The 23,246-nt window shown below is 37.0% G+C and overlaps 1 protein-coding gene across 1 annotated transcript; it reads left to right on the forward strand.

Moving 5' to 3' along the window:
* Positions 1-504: 504 nt before the first annotated feature.
* zgc:162592 (uncharacterized protein LOC561993 homolog) lies at positions 505-8,594 on the forward strand. Its single transcript, XM_056460819.1, has 2 exons — positions 505-1,300; positions 8,263-8,594. The coding sequence occupies exons 1-2, from the start codon at positions 505-507 to the stop codon at positions 8,592-8,594; spliced, it is 1,128 nt and encodes a 375-aa protein (XP_056316794.1).
* Positions 8,595-23,246: the final 14,652 nt, after the last annotated feature.

The raw sequence follows: 23,246 nt of genomic DNA on the forward strand, positions 1-23,246 counted from the left end.
TCAATGGTTACATGTTTTCAGCTTTCTTCAGAATATCTTACATTGTGTTTAACAGAAGAAAAAAAATGGTAGCCTATAAAGGTAAATATAATTATAACCAGTAATATAATAACCACTCGAGGGTGAGTAAATAGTGAGTAAATTTTCATTATGGGATGAACTATCCCTATAAGATAAAACTTGTGTTATTAAAAAGAGCCTAAAGAAATATACAGCAGCCTGATAAAGTATCCTCCAGTAGCCTAAATAAAACAAAAGCATCTGTCTATTAAAAACACGACGCTTCTGCATTTGGAAACGGGTCACCTGTGATCATTATAAGGCCGTTCAGCACGTGACCAGAGCTTGATTTGCTACAGGTGTTCTTCTTACACGGTGCGTCTCCTGTGTGTGTGTGTATTTTGTTTGCTTACAGTTTATTTGTTGTCAAAACCGTGTGCGTCATTTGAAAAACAAGGAATTTTCAAAATCGCCATGGATTATTGATAATACTGCACCATCATAATGTTCGACACCACCAACGTCTCCATCCCAGCAGTGGACTTCAATGACACGGATCTACACAGGACACTAGAGGCTCACCGCCCCATTAAAATCGGCATCATCTCTGTTTTGGGAGTGATGATAACTTTGGGAAACATTGCAGTGGTGATGGTCATAGCTTCAGCGGTGTCGGGATGGTCCAGAAACTCCCGGTATTTTCTCTTATCGTTAACGGGAGCGGACTCCGCGTTCGCGCTGCTTATAATGCCGCTTAATCTGTGCGTGAGTCTTATAAAGGAGTATAACGCGGGTCCGGACCCCTTCTGTCACATCGTGGCGTTTTTCAACGCAACCATTTACTCCACCTGCATGTACACGCTTGCGACCATAAGCCTGGAAAGATACATAGCAGTGTTTTACCCCCTGAAATACTCAGTCTTGCTGACCAGGAGAAGAGCATTGCTTTTAATCTCATTCTCGTGGGTTTTCCCCCCAGTGCTCCTGTTCCCCATCTCTTTCCCTGCTGGCATCATTGAAGTGCACTTCTCCAGAGCCTCGCTAGTGTGCAACCCGCTGTATTCCAGTAATGTCAGCTATTCTCTCACTCTTACCTGCTTCATCTTTTTCCCCTGCTCGGCCATCATGACCTTCTGTAACCTCAGGCTTTGGGTAGCTGCCAAGAGGCAGAGGTCAAAGTTGAGGAGACACAGCTGGGGTGGAGGATACAGACCTAAAGTCGCCTTGAGGGTCCTGGTGCCAGTCATGACTGTGTACTACACCTGCTGGACACCCTGCATGGTCATCATGTTGTACAATGGTGAGAGAGTGATTCATTTATTCATGACATTTTGTGGTGGAAATCAACATGATGTTTAGGCAGATTTGAGGGCCCTGAGCAATTCAAGCCATGCCCAAAATCCTAAAATGCACCTTTTGTACTTAATTTTTATTTTTATTTATTTTACAGTTTTTTTGTGTGCTCGTTTCTTGTCACTCAGTCTCCTTTTCTACATTTTATCGTAATGCAAAATAAAAATAACACGTAAAACATCTTGTAAAACTTTTGAAATGATTTATTTTCTTAAAATGAATTCACATTTAAAACAATAACTAAACTATTTTGTTTTTAAATTTATGCAGATGTAACTATTACGTTTAAATTAAAATTTTTAGACCCTTGCCGAACAAAATATGGTGGAAAATAGGCATGGGATGATAACCGGTTTCAAGGTTTACTTAGGTTTGGAAATGTCAAGGTTTTAAAAAAATGCCAATATTTTCTGTTATACCGTTACTACGGTAAATATTTCTACCGTTACTACGGTAAAAAAAGTTTATGTATTTATTTATATTTTCATGACTTTATTATTTAGTTTTTAGGAGCAATAGTATGTCCAGCATAAAAGTACCCTCCACATTACTGGTCAGCCCAAGATTCACTTTAAAACAAATCACTTATTTGCTAATATTGAAGCATGCTATGGACAGTGGAGTGGCTTACTTTATATCCAAAGAAAAGAAAAAAAGACATCCAAAGAGGTCTCTTTTTTTTTTTTTTAAGTTGTAAAGAAATCTGTTTTTTGAAACTAATGAAGACTGCAAAAGACAATGATTTATTTTAATTATTAAGCCTGACATTTTTACTGCACCAAAATATTTTAAATGTTTGTTAAAACAAAATATATTGTGTTCATTGGGGGAAAAAGGTTGTTGTTTTTTTTTTACTAAGAAATTTAAAAAGAACATCATTTAGATCGATAATCGTAAAACCGTGATAATTTTATCCAAGGTTATCATACCATCAGAGTCTTATACCGGCCTATGCCTAGTAGAAAATGATGTTATATATAATTTATAGGTATCATTTATACAGCTCTGTAGTTATTTGGAGGCCCTCAGATTTCATGAGGCCCTAAGCGGCTGCTTACTTATTGGTTAAATCCGCCCCTGTGTTCAGGAGAATATCTATGCTGCTCTAATTTTTAAGAGCAGAATTTGATGATAAAGTTGTGAAACAAATTTTAAGTGTTTCAATAAGTTAGTTAGTCTTAACCCTTATGTGCTGTTCAGGATGTTTTCATCAGATCTTAATTTGACACATATTTTGGTAAAATTTCCAGTTGGAATGAAAATATTCTGATTGTGGTGTTTACATTTTTGTCACAGGCTACAAATCAGGTTGATGTGAACTAGCATATATATATTAAAGAGGTTGGTTGTAGGTACTAATTAAACGATGAGCATGTAAAACTGCCATTTCTAACACCATGTACAAAAAAATAACAGCTTGTTCAATGTGTCAGACACAATAACGCTACAACTATCTCATTGCACAGTTTCTTGTTTGGTTTTCACAGTCCAGATAAAGGTGCAGTAGGTGATTGTCTTTAGAAACATTTTTTGTTGTGCTGGTTGAAAGTCTCTTCAAATTCCAATAGCAATGATTAAAGTAAATGATCTAAATGTATTTATATGTATTTTTATTTTCTGTGTAAGGCATAAGACTAAAAAAATTATTGTCCAATTAAAATTCGTCAAGTCGATAATTCCCTTAATTCTGATAAGTAGCCCAAACTGTCAACAAATGTAGATTTGTACATCTGCGCACCCCTGTTCAAGAACACCGATCCGCCGTTTAAGCGTGCACGTGCACACGAGAGAGTGACAGTGGTAAAAACAAATGCTGGATCAAAACCTTTTAAAATCCTAAATCAATATTGGAGTTACGTTTGCACACTGGAGGAAGGATGACACCATGGCTGAAGTATTTCTTTTAGACAGGTAATTTTATGTTTTAAAACTATTTCAGTCACGCAAAGCTGATGTAGAGTTTGCTGTTTTACGAATGGGTTATATGCACAGAAGTATTGTTCATCCACTGAAATCTGTCTGCGAAACATTGCTGATCATTTTCAATTTTATAAGCGACCTTTTACAGCATCGATAATGTAGATTTTTATTTAGTTTAACAACAAAACAGAAGTAAATAGCACTGTTCTCCCTGCTTTACTGAGCTGAAGTTAGTTTTATATTCACATTGGTTCATTTATGAACAATGACAGCCTGTGACGCGCTCCCTATATTGTTCACCATGCTACTCTGAATATTCGGTCTGAAATAGTATGTAGGTATGGATTAGTAATGTAATTCCTCAACCCTGAAGCAGGGGTTTTCAAACTGTGGGGGGGCGCCAGCACCTATTAAGGGGGCGCAAGACATTGAGGCGTGCACTCGATTAAATTATGATGATGATTTTTATGCATTCACTAGAGAGAATAATATGATTCACGTTAGCTCCACAGCTAACTATCAGGCACCTGTAGAGTTAATGCGTTCCAGTAAAATACAAATAAAATAGACCGGGTGCTTTTTAAAACTAATGACGATGAAGAAATGAAAGTAAAACCGGTGAGCCATCTGATTAAAAAAAAATTCCCTTTCTGAATCAAATCATGGATCAGCTGGATCTTTCACTAACTTTGAAGACACTACTGACTACGTTTACATGGGCATCAGTAATAGTTATTTGCCTTAATCTGAATAAGACAATAATATAATTACGTGAAGTGCTTTTTGAATGTTGCGTCACCAGCCTATTCACGTTTTATGCAGAATCTCGTGTAATTTTGGGTGTTTCATCTTAACTTTAACTGCAGTTCGGCAGTTTCACTTTCACTCATGAACATTTCATTCATGCCTCTGTGACAAACTGGGGTATTAGACACGAATATGGAGTAAGGACTGGTGGAAGGGTGTTGTTTTTATTGATACCACACATCGAATGGAAAGAAAAAACTTCCACATTTTGTGTGTGTGTGTGTGTGCGTGCGTGCGTGCGTGCGTGCGTGCGTGCGCAGGGTCCTTTACTGACAGCCACGTGTGTGGATCTTGTCACAAAATGCAGTGAAAAGTCCTACATGATGGTAATGGTTTGTTTGCGGTGTCTACTTCAATAATGCTACTAATATATGCATACTCCACATGTCTTAATTCCATTTCTGTTTAGTTCAATTATGACTTTAGTCTGATTAAGCTAATCAAAAATTGCTTTTACATGGTAGACTCTAATTAGAGTATTGTCTTAATCATATTAAAATCATATTAAAGTATTGTTACCCATGTAAACATACTCAATGTTCAACTCAACCATATCATCAGGGCTCTGCAAACTTGACTTTGTGAAGCAGCATTTTCTGTATGTATGTACATCAAAAGCAAGTAGGCTATGGCTCATGTATATTGACTGTGGAAGACGATTTAGGGTTAGTCATTTCAGTAATCTGACCACAGATTAGCATGTTGTCCTCGCAGAAAAAGGCTCAGTGAAAAAAAGTGCGAGTGAAATTGGACAAACTTGGGGAGTGTGTGTCCTAAAAGTGTGAAAACCCCTGCCCTAAAGCACCATAAGCAGATTTGCTTTAGGACATGCATGAAATGTTGCACATTATGACAAGTTTTGAACAGCTTTTCGTTCAGAATTGTAGTATTATCAAGTACAATAAAGTTTTCTAACTGGCGAATGACATGATCTAGTAGGTTGTCTGAATGGCAGGGGAGGGACTGTGTTTTCAAAGCTAGCTTTAGCAGTTTGGCAGATCACCTACTGCACCTTTAAGTGTGCATGTCCCTGGGATCAAATTAGTAAAGGTCTACATCAGCCTTTCTCAGTCCGTTCAAAGTTTTATTTTAATTTAGAGCTCAGTCAGTTCGATTAAAAGGTTTAGAGATGACTGAAGCATAAGTAGTGTGTATTCGAAACGTTTCACAAACACAAAGGAAAAACTTTTGACTTTTTAATTGCATCGTTGTTTTGTAAATGTATCGTTTAGCTTTCAAAAGCAAACAACTAAGTTACTATACATACACTGTGTGCTGTAATACAGCATAATGGTAACCTTTTTCATGCTGACATCTCAGATCACACTGGCCAGACATTGATTCATCTTTAATGAATCATTAAAATATTGGTGTCCAGGATGCTGAGAGTCTAATGATTGTAGTGCACACTCTCTAGGTTTTAAAAGCTCAGATTATATATGTGACCAAACAGTGCTCATTATCTGCTGTGCTTCTTATATGGCAGGTCCATCTCTGGCTTGAAAGGGAAATATAAAATTTAAATGTTAGAAAGAAAAAAAAAGAGCCAGTGATAAAAGAAGGACAGTGACCTGAGAGAGCGTACTGCAGCTGCTGTTTTCAGCAAACACGAAGAGATAATCACAGCATTTTCAGGGAGCTCAGATGAATAACAAGACATGGAGACTGAAGCCCTCCTACATTGCATTTAAATTGGCCACTTTTATGGCACTTGCTTTTCTTTTTTGGAGCTTGACAGCCCTTGATTATGGTCAACTTTGTTTTTGTGGAAGAGCAGGTTTGAAAAGAGGTGTTTTAGGGTATTGTTTTGAATCGTATATACTGTAGGGTTGCACTAATTCCCTGTAGTTTCACTTACACTGAATAAGTCTTTGTTCATTCTGAATGAAGATGGTGCGATCACACTTATACATAAAACCCTTTAAGTGCCATTTCTAATGTATTCACACATTTTCAACCAGATGTACTGTGACGAATCAATGATGTACTTAAAAATGGAAACGCTTTTATCTTTTTGGTTTTTGATAGGTGGTGTCACACTACATGCCAGTGCGCACAGTCCTTTAAGGCAGGTGTTCCCAAACTTTTCAGCTGCGATCCCTAAAATAACAATGCCATTGACTCACGACCCCCAAATTCCCCAGAGGTGGTTATAAATATACAAACGTTGCACACACAACAATAAACCTACATAAACATGAGCATATTGACAACACAAAGTGCAACAACCATATCATTTGTTAATTTGTTGAATATTATCAAAGTCCCTTTAAGGCAAGTCATTTTACTTGGCGGCCATCTTTGAAATGCCTCTCGGGCAGTAAGCTCGGGCATTCTGTTTGAATGGGGAAACATCAGTTTCTCCAAAACTACTAGCCAAGCTTACGATTACAAATAACCAATAAAATTAAACAAAAACTGTCTATTTAGTTTTATTTTTAAATGTTCGTATCACGTAGAAACTCACGTCGGGTCTGAGCCCCTCCCTTGGAGAGTTGTCATTCTATAGCGATCACTGATTGGCTCCTTTACTAGAAGGCGGGGCTTCAATCGCCATCATGACAGTTACATTTTCCCCAGTATACAAGTGACATGTCTTGTGTATTCTGTAGTCTTTGATATTATCCTTAACTAACACACAAACAATGATGCAATGTTTTCAGCACAAGTCTATTCTTGGTTTAATTTAGGAGAACGCCAATTAGAGATCATTCTCAATATTCAGTTGTGGTCTATATTTATTTTTAATGTAGGTGTCAAAGTTTAACCCGGTGTTATAAAATCAATCTGCTGCAGCTGACGCTCTTGCTGTGTTGTTAATCTAACATAAACTTACGGCTTTTCATTTGCATGTTGTTGCTTTTTACTCATAAAAAGGACTATTTTTATTTTCTGTGGGTTATGGTTAAAATATGGTAAGTCTAATAGTTTATTAAACCCCCACCCTGTCATTGTCTAATGACCCCCACTTTGGAAACCACTGCTTTAAGGGGCTGATGACACTGTACACACTTTTTAATTCTGAAAATGCAAGGCCCACCACACTGCCTTTTTGTTAGCTTTAGAAAAGAGCAGTGTGCTGCACTTGTGTTGCTAGACAACCACTGTATAAAAGACCTTGGTGCTGGAGTGCGTGACGTTGGGCACTTTTTCCGCACAGAAATGTCTCTTTTTCAACTGCAAGTGCACAGAGAGCTTCTTCCAAAATATACGAATGCATAAACATCGCTTAAATTGCTTGCTGCAAATAGAAAAGCATTTTTAAAAAGGCACCTCTCACCACAAAAAATAAAATAGACGATAAATCTCATGCAATTGTTGTGCGAAATATTATAAAGCTGGCTCTGTAATCAGCTTTTGAATATCTGCCACCGGTGTTCAGGTGGAGCAGCTTTTACTACACAAAGCCATAGTTCTCTACCAAACTATGCAAAATATCGCATGCGATATCGCTAATAATCATTCTGCAATACTGACAGCTGTTTGCGTAGCTTCTAGGTGAACTACGGCCCTTTGAAGTAAATGTTGCTCATGTTAAACCTGAAAACACGTGCAAATACCACATGATGTTTTTGCTCAAATCACTTCATTGTTATAGTCGAATGTTTGAATTAAGTCGTTGTGTGAAATGATGCATCTTTGTACACAGAAAAAAGCTTTATATAAAAACTTTACATTTATCAGATAAATTATAATAAGAACTCTGATAAACCATGTGTTGTCGTGGTCGTGCTTATTAATCTCGTTCAATCAAATGAAAGCAGTTATATCTTGTTTATCCTACATTTATTTCCTGGTTTTCTTCAGGGGCATATTTGTTTTTGCTCTTTTACTGTGCGAGAGAGTGCCCTCTGGCCTTGTGAGGAAATTTACCACTGATCACATCACCGTAGTTTACTCATGATGTGCAAGACAATCGCAGCAATTGCTAAATCGCTAATGTGATTTTGTCAATAGATCGTTCAGCCCTACCGTCTCCTATTTTAGGTTGTGTAGTACTCACACTTACCTGCAGACTCAACCCATAGGCTAATACTGAAATTTGAATAACTGTGAGATTAATTTTTATAAAAAACATTTTTACATTTACACTTGTTCTTTTAAACTGGTTTTCAAAAGTGTGTGTTTTGCCCCTCCAAAATGCTACCATTATGTTAATGAGCAAAAATGTCTTGTTTGCAGCGATTTCAGGCAGTGCTGTCCCCGAATGGATCGAGTTTATTGCTGTGTGGTTACCAACCTCCAACGGATTCCTCAACTGTATCTTCTACTTCTGGATCAACCATAGCTTTCGAAAGAAGTTCCACGTGGTTCTTCAAAAACTATGTCTGAAACTCGGGCTTTGTCCAAGTTCTGACACTGATTCATGTTGCGTCAACTCAATAGATTCCTCTGTGATTCCTGGATGGAGCAGTAACTACTCTCTCCATGAGCGGTTTTCTAGCGTGTCGTCCACCTGCACCCTGCTGGCGCTCAGACCTCAAACCAGCATGCGTGAAGCAGAACCGGCTTGAGTAACCATTTTATTGTTGCGATCTGGAGTTTTAAAAGATCTGGTTGAGGTTGAGACGTTGTGAGTGCAACTGAGGCTATACCAATATATATATCCTTTTAATCACAAGTTAAGATTCGGAAACACTCATGTCCATAACTTCATGCTCTTTTAGTGTAATGGCTATTTGTGCCTTTTTACTTCTTAATGGCACCTTCTTGACTTTCTTGAAGTCTTGTTTCTTAACCGGTATGGCTTTGCGTTGTTGTTGTTTGCTGTTTCAGGTTAAACACACAAGCCTTTGAACTATTTGCACACATTTCCTTATCTATTCGTAAACCCAATATCAAGCAGCTGTGAAGTTTAACCTTTAAATATACCTCAGTTATGTGGGTTATGCAGATGGGGAAGTAATTAGCCAGGTACGTAAAGTAAAGGTCAGATCAAAAATGCCTTTTGGCTTTAACCTTTTCTGTTTCATGACATTTCCATTGCATCTCTAAAGCTAACATTCATTTTTATGTTAAACCAAGTAGGCTGTTTGGTCACTGTCTTGCATAGAGGAGTACTGTATGACCAACATTATTGTATTGTAAATAATAATAATAATAACAAAAAAAATCATGTTGATGGGCTACAGTGAACTGGAGGCAATGTTGAATTGTAAAGTTGCCATGCTCCAAGGGTGGACCAGTTTGCCTTTCTTTTCTATTTCTTTTCTCTTTTTTTGACGTCTAAAATAGCTGTAAATCTGAATTTTAAGTTTGTTTTAGCTTAAGCACTTGTTACAGAATGGTTCATTGTCAATGGGGAAAATGCATACTGTGGTGGAGGGTTCATATAAAGAGCTGATAATAACCTGCGAGTGTTATGCAGCCAGAAATTGTCATTGATTACAAATGTTTTTGATGTGTTGTAAATAATTACAAATTTTATATGGTTTATAAAAAGTGTTTATACAAATTGTTAACTTCAATATGTTGTAAAATAAAGCGTCAAAGCCTATTTACTATGTAAAGCATCACTGGTAGTTCTGGCTCTGTGATTGATTTAAAACGATTTTGATCTTGCTAAAGGTATGAATCATCTTTTTAATTGGCTGGAAGCACAGCGTTTGTGCTTTTTAGATGTTCCTGAGCTTATATGTGAGGAAATGTATATCGGTTACTGTGTGAAAAGCCACACATGAGCACTCAGCTTGACATAAGGAGTGAGCTGTTCTCCTTTCTGTTTACATATGCTTCATGAAGATGACATTTACAGTGGTTCAGTTTGACAGTATACCTCAGGGACATTGCATGTAAGGCAAAAATATAGCAATGGAGAAGGGTAGGTCAGAGCCAGCTCCAAGTGGGTGGGACTTGAGCTCCAAGTGGGCTGTACAAACCTGTAGTTTATATTTATTTAATGTCTTGTACATGACACAGAGTCCAATATTGTGCTTAATGAATGTCTACACCTACCCCAACCCTAAACTCAACCGCACAGTAGCCTGATGCGTTTTATTAATGTCAACAGCTACCCCAACCCTAAACTCAACCCCACAGTAACCTGATGTGTTTTATTAACGTATACCCCAACCCTCATCCCAACCTCACAGTAACCTGATGTGTTTTATTAACGTTTACCCCAACCCTTTTCCCAACCTCACAGTAACCTGATGTGTTTTATTAACGTCTACCCCAACCCTAAACCCAACCTCACAGTAACCTGATGTGTTTTATTAACGTCTACCCCAACCCTAAACCCAACCTCACAGTAACCTAATGTGTTTTATTAACGTCTACCCCAACCCTAAACCAAAGCTCACAGTAACCTGATGTGTTTCATTAACGTCTACACCTACCCCAACCCTAAACCCTACCTCACAGTAACCTAATGTGTTTTATTAACGTCTACCCCAACCCTGAACCAAAGCTCACAGTAACCTGATGTGTTTCATTAACGTCTACACCTACCCCAGCCCTAAACCCAACCTCACAGTAACCTAATGTGTTTTATTAACGTCTACCCCAACTCTAAATCCAACCTCACAGTAACCTGTTGCGTTTCATTAACATCTACACTTACCCCAACCCTAAATCCAAGCTCACAGTGACCTAATGTGTTTTATTAACGTCTACCCCAGCCCTAAACCCATCCTCACAGTAACCTGTTGCATTTTATTAACATTTACACCTACCCCAACCCTAAACCCAACCTCACAGTAACCTGATGCCTTTCATTACGTCTACACCTAAACCTACCCCAACCCTAAACCCAACCTCACAGTAACCTGTTGCGTTTCATAAACGTTTACACTTACCCCAACCCTAAACCAAACCTCCCAGTAACCTGATGCTTTTCCTTAACGTCTACACCTACTCCAACTCTAAACCCAACCTCACAGTAACCTGATGTGTTTGATTAATGTCTACTCCACCTACACCACCTAAACCCAGCCTACTTGTGGTGTACGTCCCTCCCACTTGGAGGTCTCTGTGCTGCAGATACCTACTTGGATTTAGACATGAGTGGGATGCATATCACTGTATATTTTCAAGTTATTTTCAATTTTACTTTATTAGACTTGAGTCCATTAGCAATATAAAGGCCATTTACTAGTTTTTAGTACAATTGCATTTTAGGAAAAGTGTCTCTGGCACTGGGAACTCTTAGCAAATATAATAATTGAAATCCTTTCTTTATATCACGTATTTGAAATTAATGTAATACAATATGATATATAAAAAAAAAAAAGTTAAACTTCATGCATGCCAGTGATTTTTGTAAACAGTCTGCATAAAGCTGCGGCATATGCATTGATTTTTCTTATTTGGGTTGTGGAGCATCAGCTGTGAACTCCTGCAGAGCTGCTCCATCACATCTGATCAGTTTAGCTCTTTTCTTGAGGTCTGTAATGGAGAAAAAAGAAAAGGATAAATTCTCACCCTAAACCCTATTATGGTGGTCCTATCAAATCAGCTTTCAGCATTCTTGAAAGATAGGATCAAAAGCAATGCCTATGCTGGTATAAGAGATAAATCTGCGTAGATCAATGAAGGTTATTTCAGTCCTCTACTTTCTTGGTCTATTTTGCTGCATGGGAAAGTTGTGTGTTTGGGTTTAACAAGACATGCACATGATTCAAATTTGATCTGTCCCTCCATTGAAAGTCTATGCAATTTGGTCTGTTAGCCATATGCAAAGCCATGATGAAAATACTCTGATGTAAACAACAACATGATTTACACAGGTTATTGACTAATGTATTCACCTTATTCTCTGCGTATGAGCGGGCGCAGCCATTTGAATCTTTTTGGCTCAACCTCCGGGCTCATTCAGTTCCATTCATTTTTAGAATTTAAAACCAGCTTATGTTGCAAACTGATCTTTTTGTATTTTATTTTTCAAATTTTTATGTATAGTCATGCAAACACTTGTTTGTAGAGCGAGTAATATGATCATTTTCTGCCGTTTATTATTTTTAGTAATTTCTCCCATAGGCAACTGAATCGGTAGTCCTAAAACAATCGCAAAAACGAGCGCACTTCCATGTTGTAGAATAAGGTCAATATGTTGTACCTATTTATGCTGCCTAAACAATGACAAAATGGAAACCGTGGGATGATGACTTGGGGAAATTATAGTTCTAGAGACAGTCTGGCATTCAACAATTGAGCAAGTTCACTCAACATCTATCTGCGTCAAACACTGTTTATTGCAATTTAAGAATTTAAAGGCTGCACTTTTCTAAAAGAAAATTATCAAGAATATTCCCAGACATGAGATGAGATGAGGCCACCTTGGACCAAATGCTCTGGACTTGTCCATCCCTAAGACCATTTTGGTTTTAGGGACTTTAGATGCGTCCCAAATCACATTCTTATGCACTATTCTACATCATTTTGTAGTATAAATAGTGCAATTAGTGCGTTCACACAGAAAACTATAAAATAAACTTTAATAACCAGGCTGATGCACTCATTCAACTGGTAGAATGAAGTGTGGACTGATGGACACTTCGCGCACTCAACAACCGCAGCTTTTGGGCGCACATGTTGGCTAACTGTATTTATTTTGGATTGTGAAAGCAAAATTCTCCTACGAGAGTGATTATAGCGCCTCCAGATGGTGAATGCAGTTATACTCATGGCAGGTATTATTTGGAACTTTGGTCATTTATTTCACTAATTGGACAACCGTCAAACATCATTAGGAAAACAGTTTGAATTTCCGCTTGGTAAAAAAAAAACATTAGTGTTCGATTTGGGACGACACTACATACATATACTCTGCTGGTGAGTGTGTAAGTCAATAAGTACGTAGTTTGCAATTTGGGACACAGCTTTTTTCTTATATATGTGAAAAGGAGATACAGCCAGATCCAGTTATACCAATATTTGGTGGGACACCTGAAAACCTTGCACTACCTGCAGGTCAATTAAATGCACTAGCTTTCGCTTCTTTGTTGGCCCAAAGGCTTATACTTCTGCAGTGGAAGTCCACTAAACCACCAACACACACTAAATGGGTAGAAAATGTCATGGCATCTAACGCTAGAAAAACTCCAATATTGCACCCAAGGCTCACATAATAGATTCTTTAAAGTTTGGAGACCATTCCTGTCATATTTTGAGAATAGATTTATTGCAAATACTTGAATTGCAAATACCCAACCCCCCGCCCACCCCTAAATCTATTTATTTATCTATTCATTTATTCTTGTTATTTCACCTTGTATTTTCTACAGTTTTTTCCATGTATTTAGTTCTTGTGTATGATTGAGTTGCTCTGTTAAGATCTTCAGTTTATGACTGTTTTCTGAAAAATTTAATAAAAAGACCTGTTAGTACTACTAAACAGTGACAAACTGGATGTAAACCACAAAATCATACAGAGATATAAGCAAATAGAGTTGTAATTCCGACTAAATGAATTTATTTGGTTTTATTCTGCTTGCTTTATCACTTTAGACTGTCTTTAGTACTCAATGTTTTTCTTTCTTCTTTTTTTTTGGTTTAGTACAGGCCAACTGACAAATATTGATAATTTTCAAAAGAAATCGGCAAAATAGATGTCTTGTTCGCTTCAGGCGTACACACCTTGGGGGTCTGTTGAAGTGCTGCTAATGTGGATGCGAGTTTGAAACCCTCCTCGTGTGGTCCAGCTATTAGTTGGCCAGTAATTTTGTAGCTATTTGTTGTCATGGTGATGCAATTAGGATGAGTGCAGGAGACAGTTTTAGATCACTCTTATGCTCTTTTGGAGACACTCAAACAGACACTCAGAGCTGTCACCTCCTAATCAGAAGAAACAATCAAGGAATAGTTCCTCCTTTACTGTTGTGTTGAGGACTGATCAGATTCTAATAATATGCACTGGAGTTTTCATAACCCACTTCTGTTATAATTTTATCCAATACGTTTTGTCAACCCACAGGCACATTGGAAATATGCACCACAGGCTACATTTTTGGAAAACATAAAATAATTTTTTTGGATATGTTTCGTTCCGTGCTTCAAATCCATTAGAGCAGTGTTTCCCAACCCTGTTCCTGAAGACACACCAATTCAATTCATCTTTATTTCTGTAGCGCTTTTACAATGTAGATTGTGTCAGAGCAGCTTCACATAGAAGATTATAGTAAATTGAAACACTTGGGGAAAAAAGTAGTTTTAAAAAGTTTATATATCACATTTATAATTTATAATAATTAATATTTAATAGGGCGACGTGGTGGTGCAGTAGGTAGTGCTGTCACCTCCCAGCAAGATGGTCGCTGGTTCGAGCTTCGGCTGGGTCAGTTAGCGTTTCTGTGTGGAGTTTGCATGTTCTCCCCGCGTCCCTGTGGGTTTCCTCCAGGTGCTCCGGTTCCCCCGCCAGTCCAAAGACATCAGTACAGGTGAATTGGGTAAGCTAAAATTGTCCATAGTGTATGTGTGTGAATGAGTGTATGGATGTTTCCCAGTGATGGGTTGCAACTGGAAGGGCAGCTGCTGGATAAGCTGGCGGTTCATTCCGCTGTGGCGACCCCAGATTAATAAAAGGACTAAGCCAAAAAGAAAATGAATGAATAATATTGAATAATTCATAATATTTGTTTATATACATGGAAGTTTAAAAATATATATAAATAAAACTTACTAGATAAAAGTACAAAAACGGGGTGGTTCTCCCCAAGGGGATCAAAGAGGACCTTTATTAATATGGATTTTTTTAGATACAAATGCATGCTATTTAAGGGTACTGATCCAGCTTTAGTACAATTTTGGTAAGATAATAGACACAATTTTCAACAGTTTTTTTGGTGTTTGTTTTTGATAATTAAATGATAATTTATGCAGTCATGCACATGTTTTTACAGCTAATATGCTGGTGATTTGATGCTTTGCTAAAGTTGCGGACACCTTAACCTTTGCTTTTTTACTAATAGTCCACCCACAAATGTAAAATGCTTTTTTGATGCAAAAATAATTTGAATTCCTTACACCGATAAGAATATAAAATAGGCCTAGGCTACTATAGTAAATAAAATCCGATCTAAAATGTAAAACTAAATTATTAAATACTCTTGACAAATGTGAAGTTATTGCGTATCATATTTAACAAACCGTTTACTACTAATTTAATGTAATTTTGCTCACATGGAGAATTGAATATTCATCAGATGATGTCATTACGCTGCTGTGCCGTCAGCCAATCGCTGCATTGCTAATCATGATTTTGAGAATCAATTGATCTGTCCTTAACACAAGCAGTGATATCAGATCAGTTCATCCAGACATTTTAATCTGATTCAGGAACTTGTTTGAAGAACCAAATTAGCCAGAGATCAGGTATCAAGATTAAAAAATCCAGGATCTGTCAAATCATCTTAGATCGTTTAAGCAAGGTATGAAGAACGGACCCCAGGTAAACAAATGCATAAAAGAAATAAATAAACAACATAATTTTCTTTTTCTATGTTGCTTTTGAAAATCCCATCGGTTGGGATTAGAGAAGCAGATGGGTGGGTCAGTCAGTCAGTCAGTCGACAGCAAGCTGGCCTGGTCGGCTGAAATGTATATTGCGCCCTCTGCACAGTTTATCCGTGAAGAGGATGCACGAGAGGAATGTGTGTTTATCAAAAAGCATACACAATGGCCTCTGGTGGATTTGCAAAAACTGCAAGCAGACGTACCTTCGGTTACGTATTTCACTGTGCCCAGAAATGGAGACCTTGGTATGCATCCACAACGAGCCTGAGTTGGTAGTTTCTCGATGACAGGTGGCTGGAGGAGAGAGAGGTCAGTCTTGCTGGATGAAAAGAAAAGTCATTCCAGGCGAGGGGAATGTTATTGCATTTTGACTAATAGCCCACCCACGAATGTAAATTGTCATCATTTACTCACCTTCATGTCGTTCCAGTTCTGTATGGCTTTCTTTCTTATACATAAGAGAAAACTGGAACGACTTGAGGGTGAGTAAATGATGACAAAAATGTTATTTTTGGCTGAATTATACGACTCAGACTTGGAAAATAAAGATATGCCTGTCACAACGTTTGCAAAATGATTTATAGGTTTGCTGTTACTGCTATAACTTTCAATGTAGGCTGTCTGGTGGGTGGTTCAGTTTGAACGTGAATGATTTACACTGATTTACAACACTAGTATTTGGACATATTGCCACAATTCAGAAATGAAGTGTCTGGTGAGTGATGATGAAGGCCCTAAAATAACTTCATCTATTTTAACTTCAAGATAAATCGATGAAAAACTGCAATATCAAACAAAATCAGACCATAACAAAGTTTGTTTATCATTCACCAATCAAACTATCCTAAAAAGTATGCTACACCAGTGGCCTGTTGCAAAAAGCTTTACATTAAAATATCGACAAATAAATCTGCTTTATTATATTACTAAAGTGACTTTTGAGCTGTTTGTGAACATAAATTATTAAAATCATTTGATTGATTTGCACTAATATAATTTTGCAGTGTTATCACCATATTTGCAGAAATATTATATTTCTGATAATGATATCTCTCATTGCAATGACTCTGTGTCATGCAAATTCCCTCTATTTATTTAATGTAAGAGCTGTCCGTCTATAATTAGAGGCTTTTAAAGGGTCTTTACCTGGTTTTCTAATGGGTTATTATTATTTTTATTTTTCCTGCCTCCACAGCTCTTATCCTTAAGATGTCTTATTATATACACGAGATATACTTGCTATACTCGCTTCAGTTAATCTCTATTGAATTGGAAGTTAATTGGCGGGTCTTCCATTCATTACAGATGCTTCCATATTTACTCTGTTATTTCTCTGCTTCTCTTACTGTAAGTTCCCTGTTCCATGTATTTGTGCTAATGTTTTTCCTATAATTTCTGCTCAGTTCTTATCAGTTACAGCTATTGCAAAATACACAGATATTACCACTTACTTTCATCTTAAATTCACTTTACATTCAAAATGCACACACCAACCTATGTTGGGTCATATATGGACACACCCAACCATTGGTGTTTTAAATTTAAATTTAATTTAAAAAATTAACCCAATGATAAATTTGTCCATAATTGACCCATATTGGGTTATGACAATCCAGCATTTTTTTGAGTGTTCTCTTGACCATATTCCACCCATTCACCAATGATTGATCTTCTAATTGCGCCACGAAAATTATGACAGCTTTTTCATTAAAGATGTCAATATCTTGATTTGAGTCAGATGTTACTGTTCTACTCTTCTATATGTCTAAATGTCCAACCAGCTTTTTGATAAGTGATCACTCCTAATACTAGATTCCCTCCAAACTTCTCAATTACACTTACTAGCAAATTATTTATAACTAGTATTAAATCTAACACAGAATCCATCTTTGTAAGAACTTTGATACTAGTTCTCCTCAAATCATTATACCAACTCCCTTAGCTAAGAGACATGTCCATATTTCCCACCAAAACGAGTAGTGCCATTCCAATTATAAGTCTAAGTTTGACAGATTTTATACACACATTAGAGCTGTAATTGGGCCTTAAAAGTTAGGCCTGACGGAATTGAGCCCAAGCCTGACAAGTACATTTTGATGGAGAGCTTTTTAAAAGCCCAAAGCCTTTTACAGCCCTACATTATTCAAATTTAATTCATACATGTTTTACATAACTTATTCATAATTCCTTACATTTATACAGTATATCACTTTTCTGGGCACTCAAAGTGCTTTACTGATTTTGGGGGGGAATCTCCTCAACCACCACAAGTGTGTGCAGAATCCTCCTGAGTGATGCAACGGCAGCCATTTTGTGCCAGAACACAGACCAGCTTATGGAGTGATGAAGTCAATTATGATTCATGACTAATTTCAAGAGTTCACACTTAGCTGATGATTGATCATAAAGCTTGTTTGTCATGCTGTCCCGGGATAGAGCCCTGAGCTCATAAGATCCTCGAGCCCGGGGCTCCCTCCCGTTTGCAAGGCGAGAGGGGAGTTTGAGCTTAGGCAGATCTTGAGAACTTCCCTACTGTAGTAGCTAATGAACAGATAGTGATTGCTCTTAAGAGATGACTACTTTCTAGGTGCTTGTTTATGGTGCCGATTTGGATTAGTCAATTAACTTAAGTTGCGTGTTTTTTGGGCGGTGGGTGGAAACCGGGGAACCTGGGGGAAACCCACGAGAGCACGGGGGGACATCTAAACTCCGCACAGAAACGCCGGCTGGCTTGGTAAGTACTAGAACCAGTGACGTTCTTGCTGTGAGGCAACAGTGCTAACCACTGGGCCACCGTGCCACCCATCCAGGAAAGAAGAAGTTGGAGGGGTCGAAGGGGGGATTCTTCAAAACAAAGATGGCTGTGATATGGAACTTAGGGTATTGAGAGTGTTTGTCTTACCTTCAGTTAGTTTGTCAGAGCCACACGCCAAGCAGATTATCTGTGTTTTCCAAATGGTGCATATCACCCTCCAAAGAAATTTAGAGTGAAAACAATTAAACTGAAGTGTTTTTCCAAACAGAAGTGCTGCAAACTGTCCTCTTCAAAGGGATCAGGTATGGGTAAAACTGATGGACACCTTAGGCCCCCATGATTCTTTGCGCAGAGAGGTTGTTTGATGTTGCACACTGTTTCATTCAGAAAGGCTCATATCTGTGCTCTTGGTAAACCATTTGAAAGGATTAGGATGTAGGGATGAGCCCTTCTGAATGAAAATCAGTTTATATGATGCAAACATCAAAATGTATTTGTATACAAAGGATTATTCTTTTGAGGTAACATAACATTAAGGTAAAATTTCAATAACCTGTATCCATGTAATCCATGTAATGCAATATGTATGAAAAATAAAGGTGATGGTTGGTGTTATACTGCCTCTAGTGTTCATTTCAGCTAAAACTGTAGTGAATTGTGCAACACGAGCTCATTGTGGATATGTACCTCCGTCTACATTTCTGGAGACCTCGAAATATGTACCCTGGCTGGATTTTGTCTTTAAAAGCAAAGGCTACGGGGAAATATGACACTACCAACTGGTTCTTTTCCTTTTTGTGCTACCAACTGACCTCTTACCTCCGTATGGACAGCTTTTCCGGGTGTTACCAGTTTAAACGTTAATGAAAGCAGGTAAAACAAAACAAAAAATAAATAAATAACAGGCCCAAACATGTGGTAAAATCTGAAAAAATGGTGAAATCACGGGGCCACAATGGCTTTTCTTTTTCTAGATCGCTTTTGAAAACACTATCGGTTGGGTTTAGGGAAGAGGGTGGGCGGATCAGTCAGTTGAAATGTGTGCTGTTGCACCCTCTAGTGGATTTACGTGAGAAGAGGATGTACAAATGGCAAGCGCGAGAGAAAATTAAGATCATCAAAAAGTGTACATAACAACCTCTGATGTCTAATATTAATATGCAAAAATGCAAGGCGACGTGCATATTTTACGGTCCCTAGGAATGTAGACGGGGTACGTATCCACAATGAACCTGGGTTGGAATTGTAGGTACATTTGGGGATTTTTGCAAAAATGTGTTTTTGTATTTATATTCTCTTAAATGTTTTAACCCAACAATTATGTTTCTACATGTGATACATCTGACCCAAATTTGCTTTGAAAGAACCCTTGATTTTTGTGGAGTGTAGAGTCACTGAACAGTCAAATAACACTTCATGATATAAAATGGCTGTGAGAGCTCATCAAAATTCAGGATTATTTGAGATTTAGCCATGTGTAGTGACATCTGATAGCTTCATCTGTGCCAGCTGGACCTGCCGAAGGAGGATTGTAATTATACTGATGGTAATGATAGCAATTCAGAGCCTCTTTTTACATTCTCATCATAACACATCGCTTTCAAACACGGCCATTGATGCACCATATTTGGGGGAGATTCAGCTGTCCCAGTCTTTCATCTCCACTCTCCTAAAAATCTGTTATTCTGTGCTTATTATTGCTTGGCTGCAGAAAAAAATCATGCCTTTAGGGTATTTCACTATAAATATTCTCATTTTCAATGACTGATAAACTTTCAAAATATTTGTTGTATGCTGAATTATTATTCTCCCTCTCACTTAAAACATAAATGCTGGAGATTGTTATAACCCAATGTCGGGTCAAATATAGACTTGAGCATTTGATTTATTTCAATTACATGTAAATAATTGTTTTAACCTAACTGGTGGGTTTGTCCATATCTGACCCAATGTCTGTTAACAGAATTCAGCATGTTTAGAGTGTCCTAGCCTAGAGCACCACATTAAGAGCACAATAACTGCAAAATGTCCACCTTTTACAGATATACATCATTCTGACAACATTTAATAGATTTAATTACAAAAATTATCTTGTGAATTGCACTTACAGCAATAACCAAAGCACTGGACCAACACATTTCAGATCTGAGGCTAAATATTAGTCACTAATATAATCATTTAAAAGGATAGTTCACCCCCAAAATCTAAATTCTGTCATTATTTACTCACTATTCACTTGTTGCTAAGCAAATAACATATTTGATGAATGCTAGAAACCAGTAGCCATTGGCTTATGGCAATCTGTTTTGAAATTTAATCTATAACCTAGTATATATTTTCATGTTACTAGTGCTATTTTTTAGATACTAGTATCTTTTCCATTAAGTACTAGTGCTTACTCATTAGACCAGGGGTCACCAATCTTGGTCCTCGAGGGCCGGTGTCCCTCCAGGGTTTAGCTCCAACTTGCTCCTACACACCTGCCTAGGTGTTTCAAGTATACCAAGTAAGACTTTGATTAGCTTGTTCAGGTGTGCTTGATTAGGGTTGGAGGTAAAATCTGCAGGACACCAGCCCTTCAGGAACAAGTTTGGTGACCCCTGCATTAGACACTAATTATTTTTATTAGATACTAGTACTCATTCATTAGATACTAGTATCTATTAAATAGATACTAGTATTAGATACTTGTACTTAAGTATTAGATACTAGTACTTATTCATTTGAGACTAGTTCTTATTCATTAGATACTCAAACTTATGTATTAGATACTAGTACTTATTAGTATCTATTTAATATGTACTAGAACTTATTCATTGGGTACTAGTGCTTATTAAATAGACACTAGTTCTGATTTATTAGATACTACTTATATTAATAATGACTAGTAACTATTCTGTTGTTACTAGTAACATTTAACATTTTTCCATTGATTTCTATGGGATCTGTCACTGATACTATTCAGTTTTGAGTGGTATGTATTCAAGCGGGAACTATTACATATTTTTATGTACTAGTACTTATTAATTAGATACTAGTACCTAATTACTAGATACTAGTACGTATGTATTAGATACTAGTACTTATCCATTAGATACTAGTATCTATTTAATAGATATAGTGCTTATTAATCAGATACGAGTACTTATTAAATGAATACTAGTACTTTTGAAATAGATACTACAACTTATTTAAAAGATACACATTTATTCAATACTAGTACTTGTTTGAAATGTTACTAGTAAAAATCTTTTATTTTACTAGTAAAATGTTTAATTGAACTTCCATTTGGACTAGTCATAACATAAGATGAGTAAAAAAGCAGAACTGACAAGTAAAATAAAAACTGTTACGAGTAATAGTTATAAAAGATACTAGTGTTTGATAAATAAATACTAGTACTGATGAACTATTAAATAGATACTGATATCTAATGAATACGTACTAATACCTATTAAATAGATACTAGTATCTAATGTAAAAGTACTAGTATCTAATACACAAGTACTAGTATCTATTAATTAGGTACTAGTATCTAATGATTAACTACTAGTACATAAAGATATGAACTAGTCCCAGCTGGAATATACTAGTGAAAACTGAATGATATCTCAATGACAGATTCCGTAGAAATCAATGGAATATTTTTTTATTTGCTACAAGTAACAACAGAATAGTTATTAGTCACTATTAAAATAAGTACTAGTAGCTCATAAATAAGAACTAGTATCTATTTAATAAGTACTATTACCTAATGTATAGGTACTAGTACCTATTAAATAGATTTAGTAGGGGGAGACCGGGTATGGTTGAAACAGAGATGTAACACTACCAATTCCACGAATCAGGGATAAGATAGGGGTCATGTGACATTTTCAGTTTTCTCAGGTTTCCTTAATCACATGTGGAGATTTTCCAGTCAGTCTTGAAATATCTTCTGAAGCTACAACAGAAAATCGAATTCTGAGGTAAGAAAGTAAAAAAACTAAAAATAACAAGATGCTATTTTGTTTAGTACATCTACCATTGTAGATGATGTACGAGTTATATAAGGTCAAACTGTAGTTTCTCTAGTAAAAAATTGTGCATCAACCTCCTGCTAATTTTAAAGCACCGTTAATAGAGCTAGCTAAACAATGGGTGACAGTGGCGGGGTAGGTGGAAAGTATACACACTCTTACACTTACACACACTTTGGAAGTATACACACACTTACACACACAAACACACAAATACGAATGTGCACGTATAGACATGCACACACACTTCCAATATTCACATATTGTATTGTTGCAGTCATTTATTTACAATAAAACTGTTGTTGTGGCAAATCACTTGTAGTACCCTTGTGCATTTTGTCTACCTGTTACAACTTACCCCAGTATGTGTTACAACCAGTGGTGTAGTCGGGCCTATATGCACGTATACTCAGTATGCCTACTTTTTTCCACTAGCTGTTTGGGTATTACGACTTCTGAGGATCAATACTTCCGTATACCCTCGGTATACTCACTTGTTTTGCTGATTAGACTTCCCTAATTTACGTGTATTCGCATCCCCTTTAACTGTATACCAAATGTTTTTTTAACTCTCATCTTAATTTGTTTTTCGAAGTCAGCTGAATGATGTCTCGCTGAAACGTTCAGGTAAAATTATAATACAGCATGGGTGGGTTGGGTGAGTAATAAGTACACCCCTCTTTTTTTTTTTTTAGGACTACACCACTAGTTAAAACCTACCTCAGTAGTGGAGTAGTACAAATGACCACTTTGTATTTGTCATCATCTCATAAAGTCTGTGATATAGTTTAAGAAATAGAAATAGTTGACATTTGTAGTAGACAAAAAGTTAAAAGTTTCAGTCATGTAGCTAAAAAGGGTAATTTTAGGTGCTAAAGAAAAATTATCACAACAATTGAACAATTATCGCTGGTCTCCTGCTATCTAATGAATAAACACTA

Source organism: Danio aesculapii, chromosome 7, assembly GCF_903798145.1.
Source record: "Danio aesculapii chromosome 7, fDanAes4.1, whole genome shotgun sequence".
Taxonomy (NCBI): Eukaryota; Metazoa; Chordata; class Actinopteri; order Cypriniformes; family Danionidae; genus Danio; species Danio aesculapii.

Bases quoted from the DNA above. Each gene is read 5' to 3' on its own strand.
- zgc:162592 (XM_056460819.1), top strand. From the start codon at position 505: ATGTTCGACACCACCAACGTCTCCATCCCAGCAGTGGACTTCAATGAC. The intron at 1,301-8,262 runs GTGAGAGAGTGA...TCTTGTTTGCAG, and splicing joins GGTCATCATGTTGTACAATG to CGATTTCAGGCAGTGCTGTC.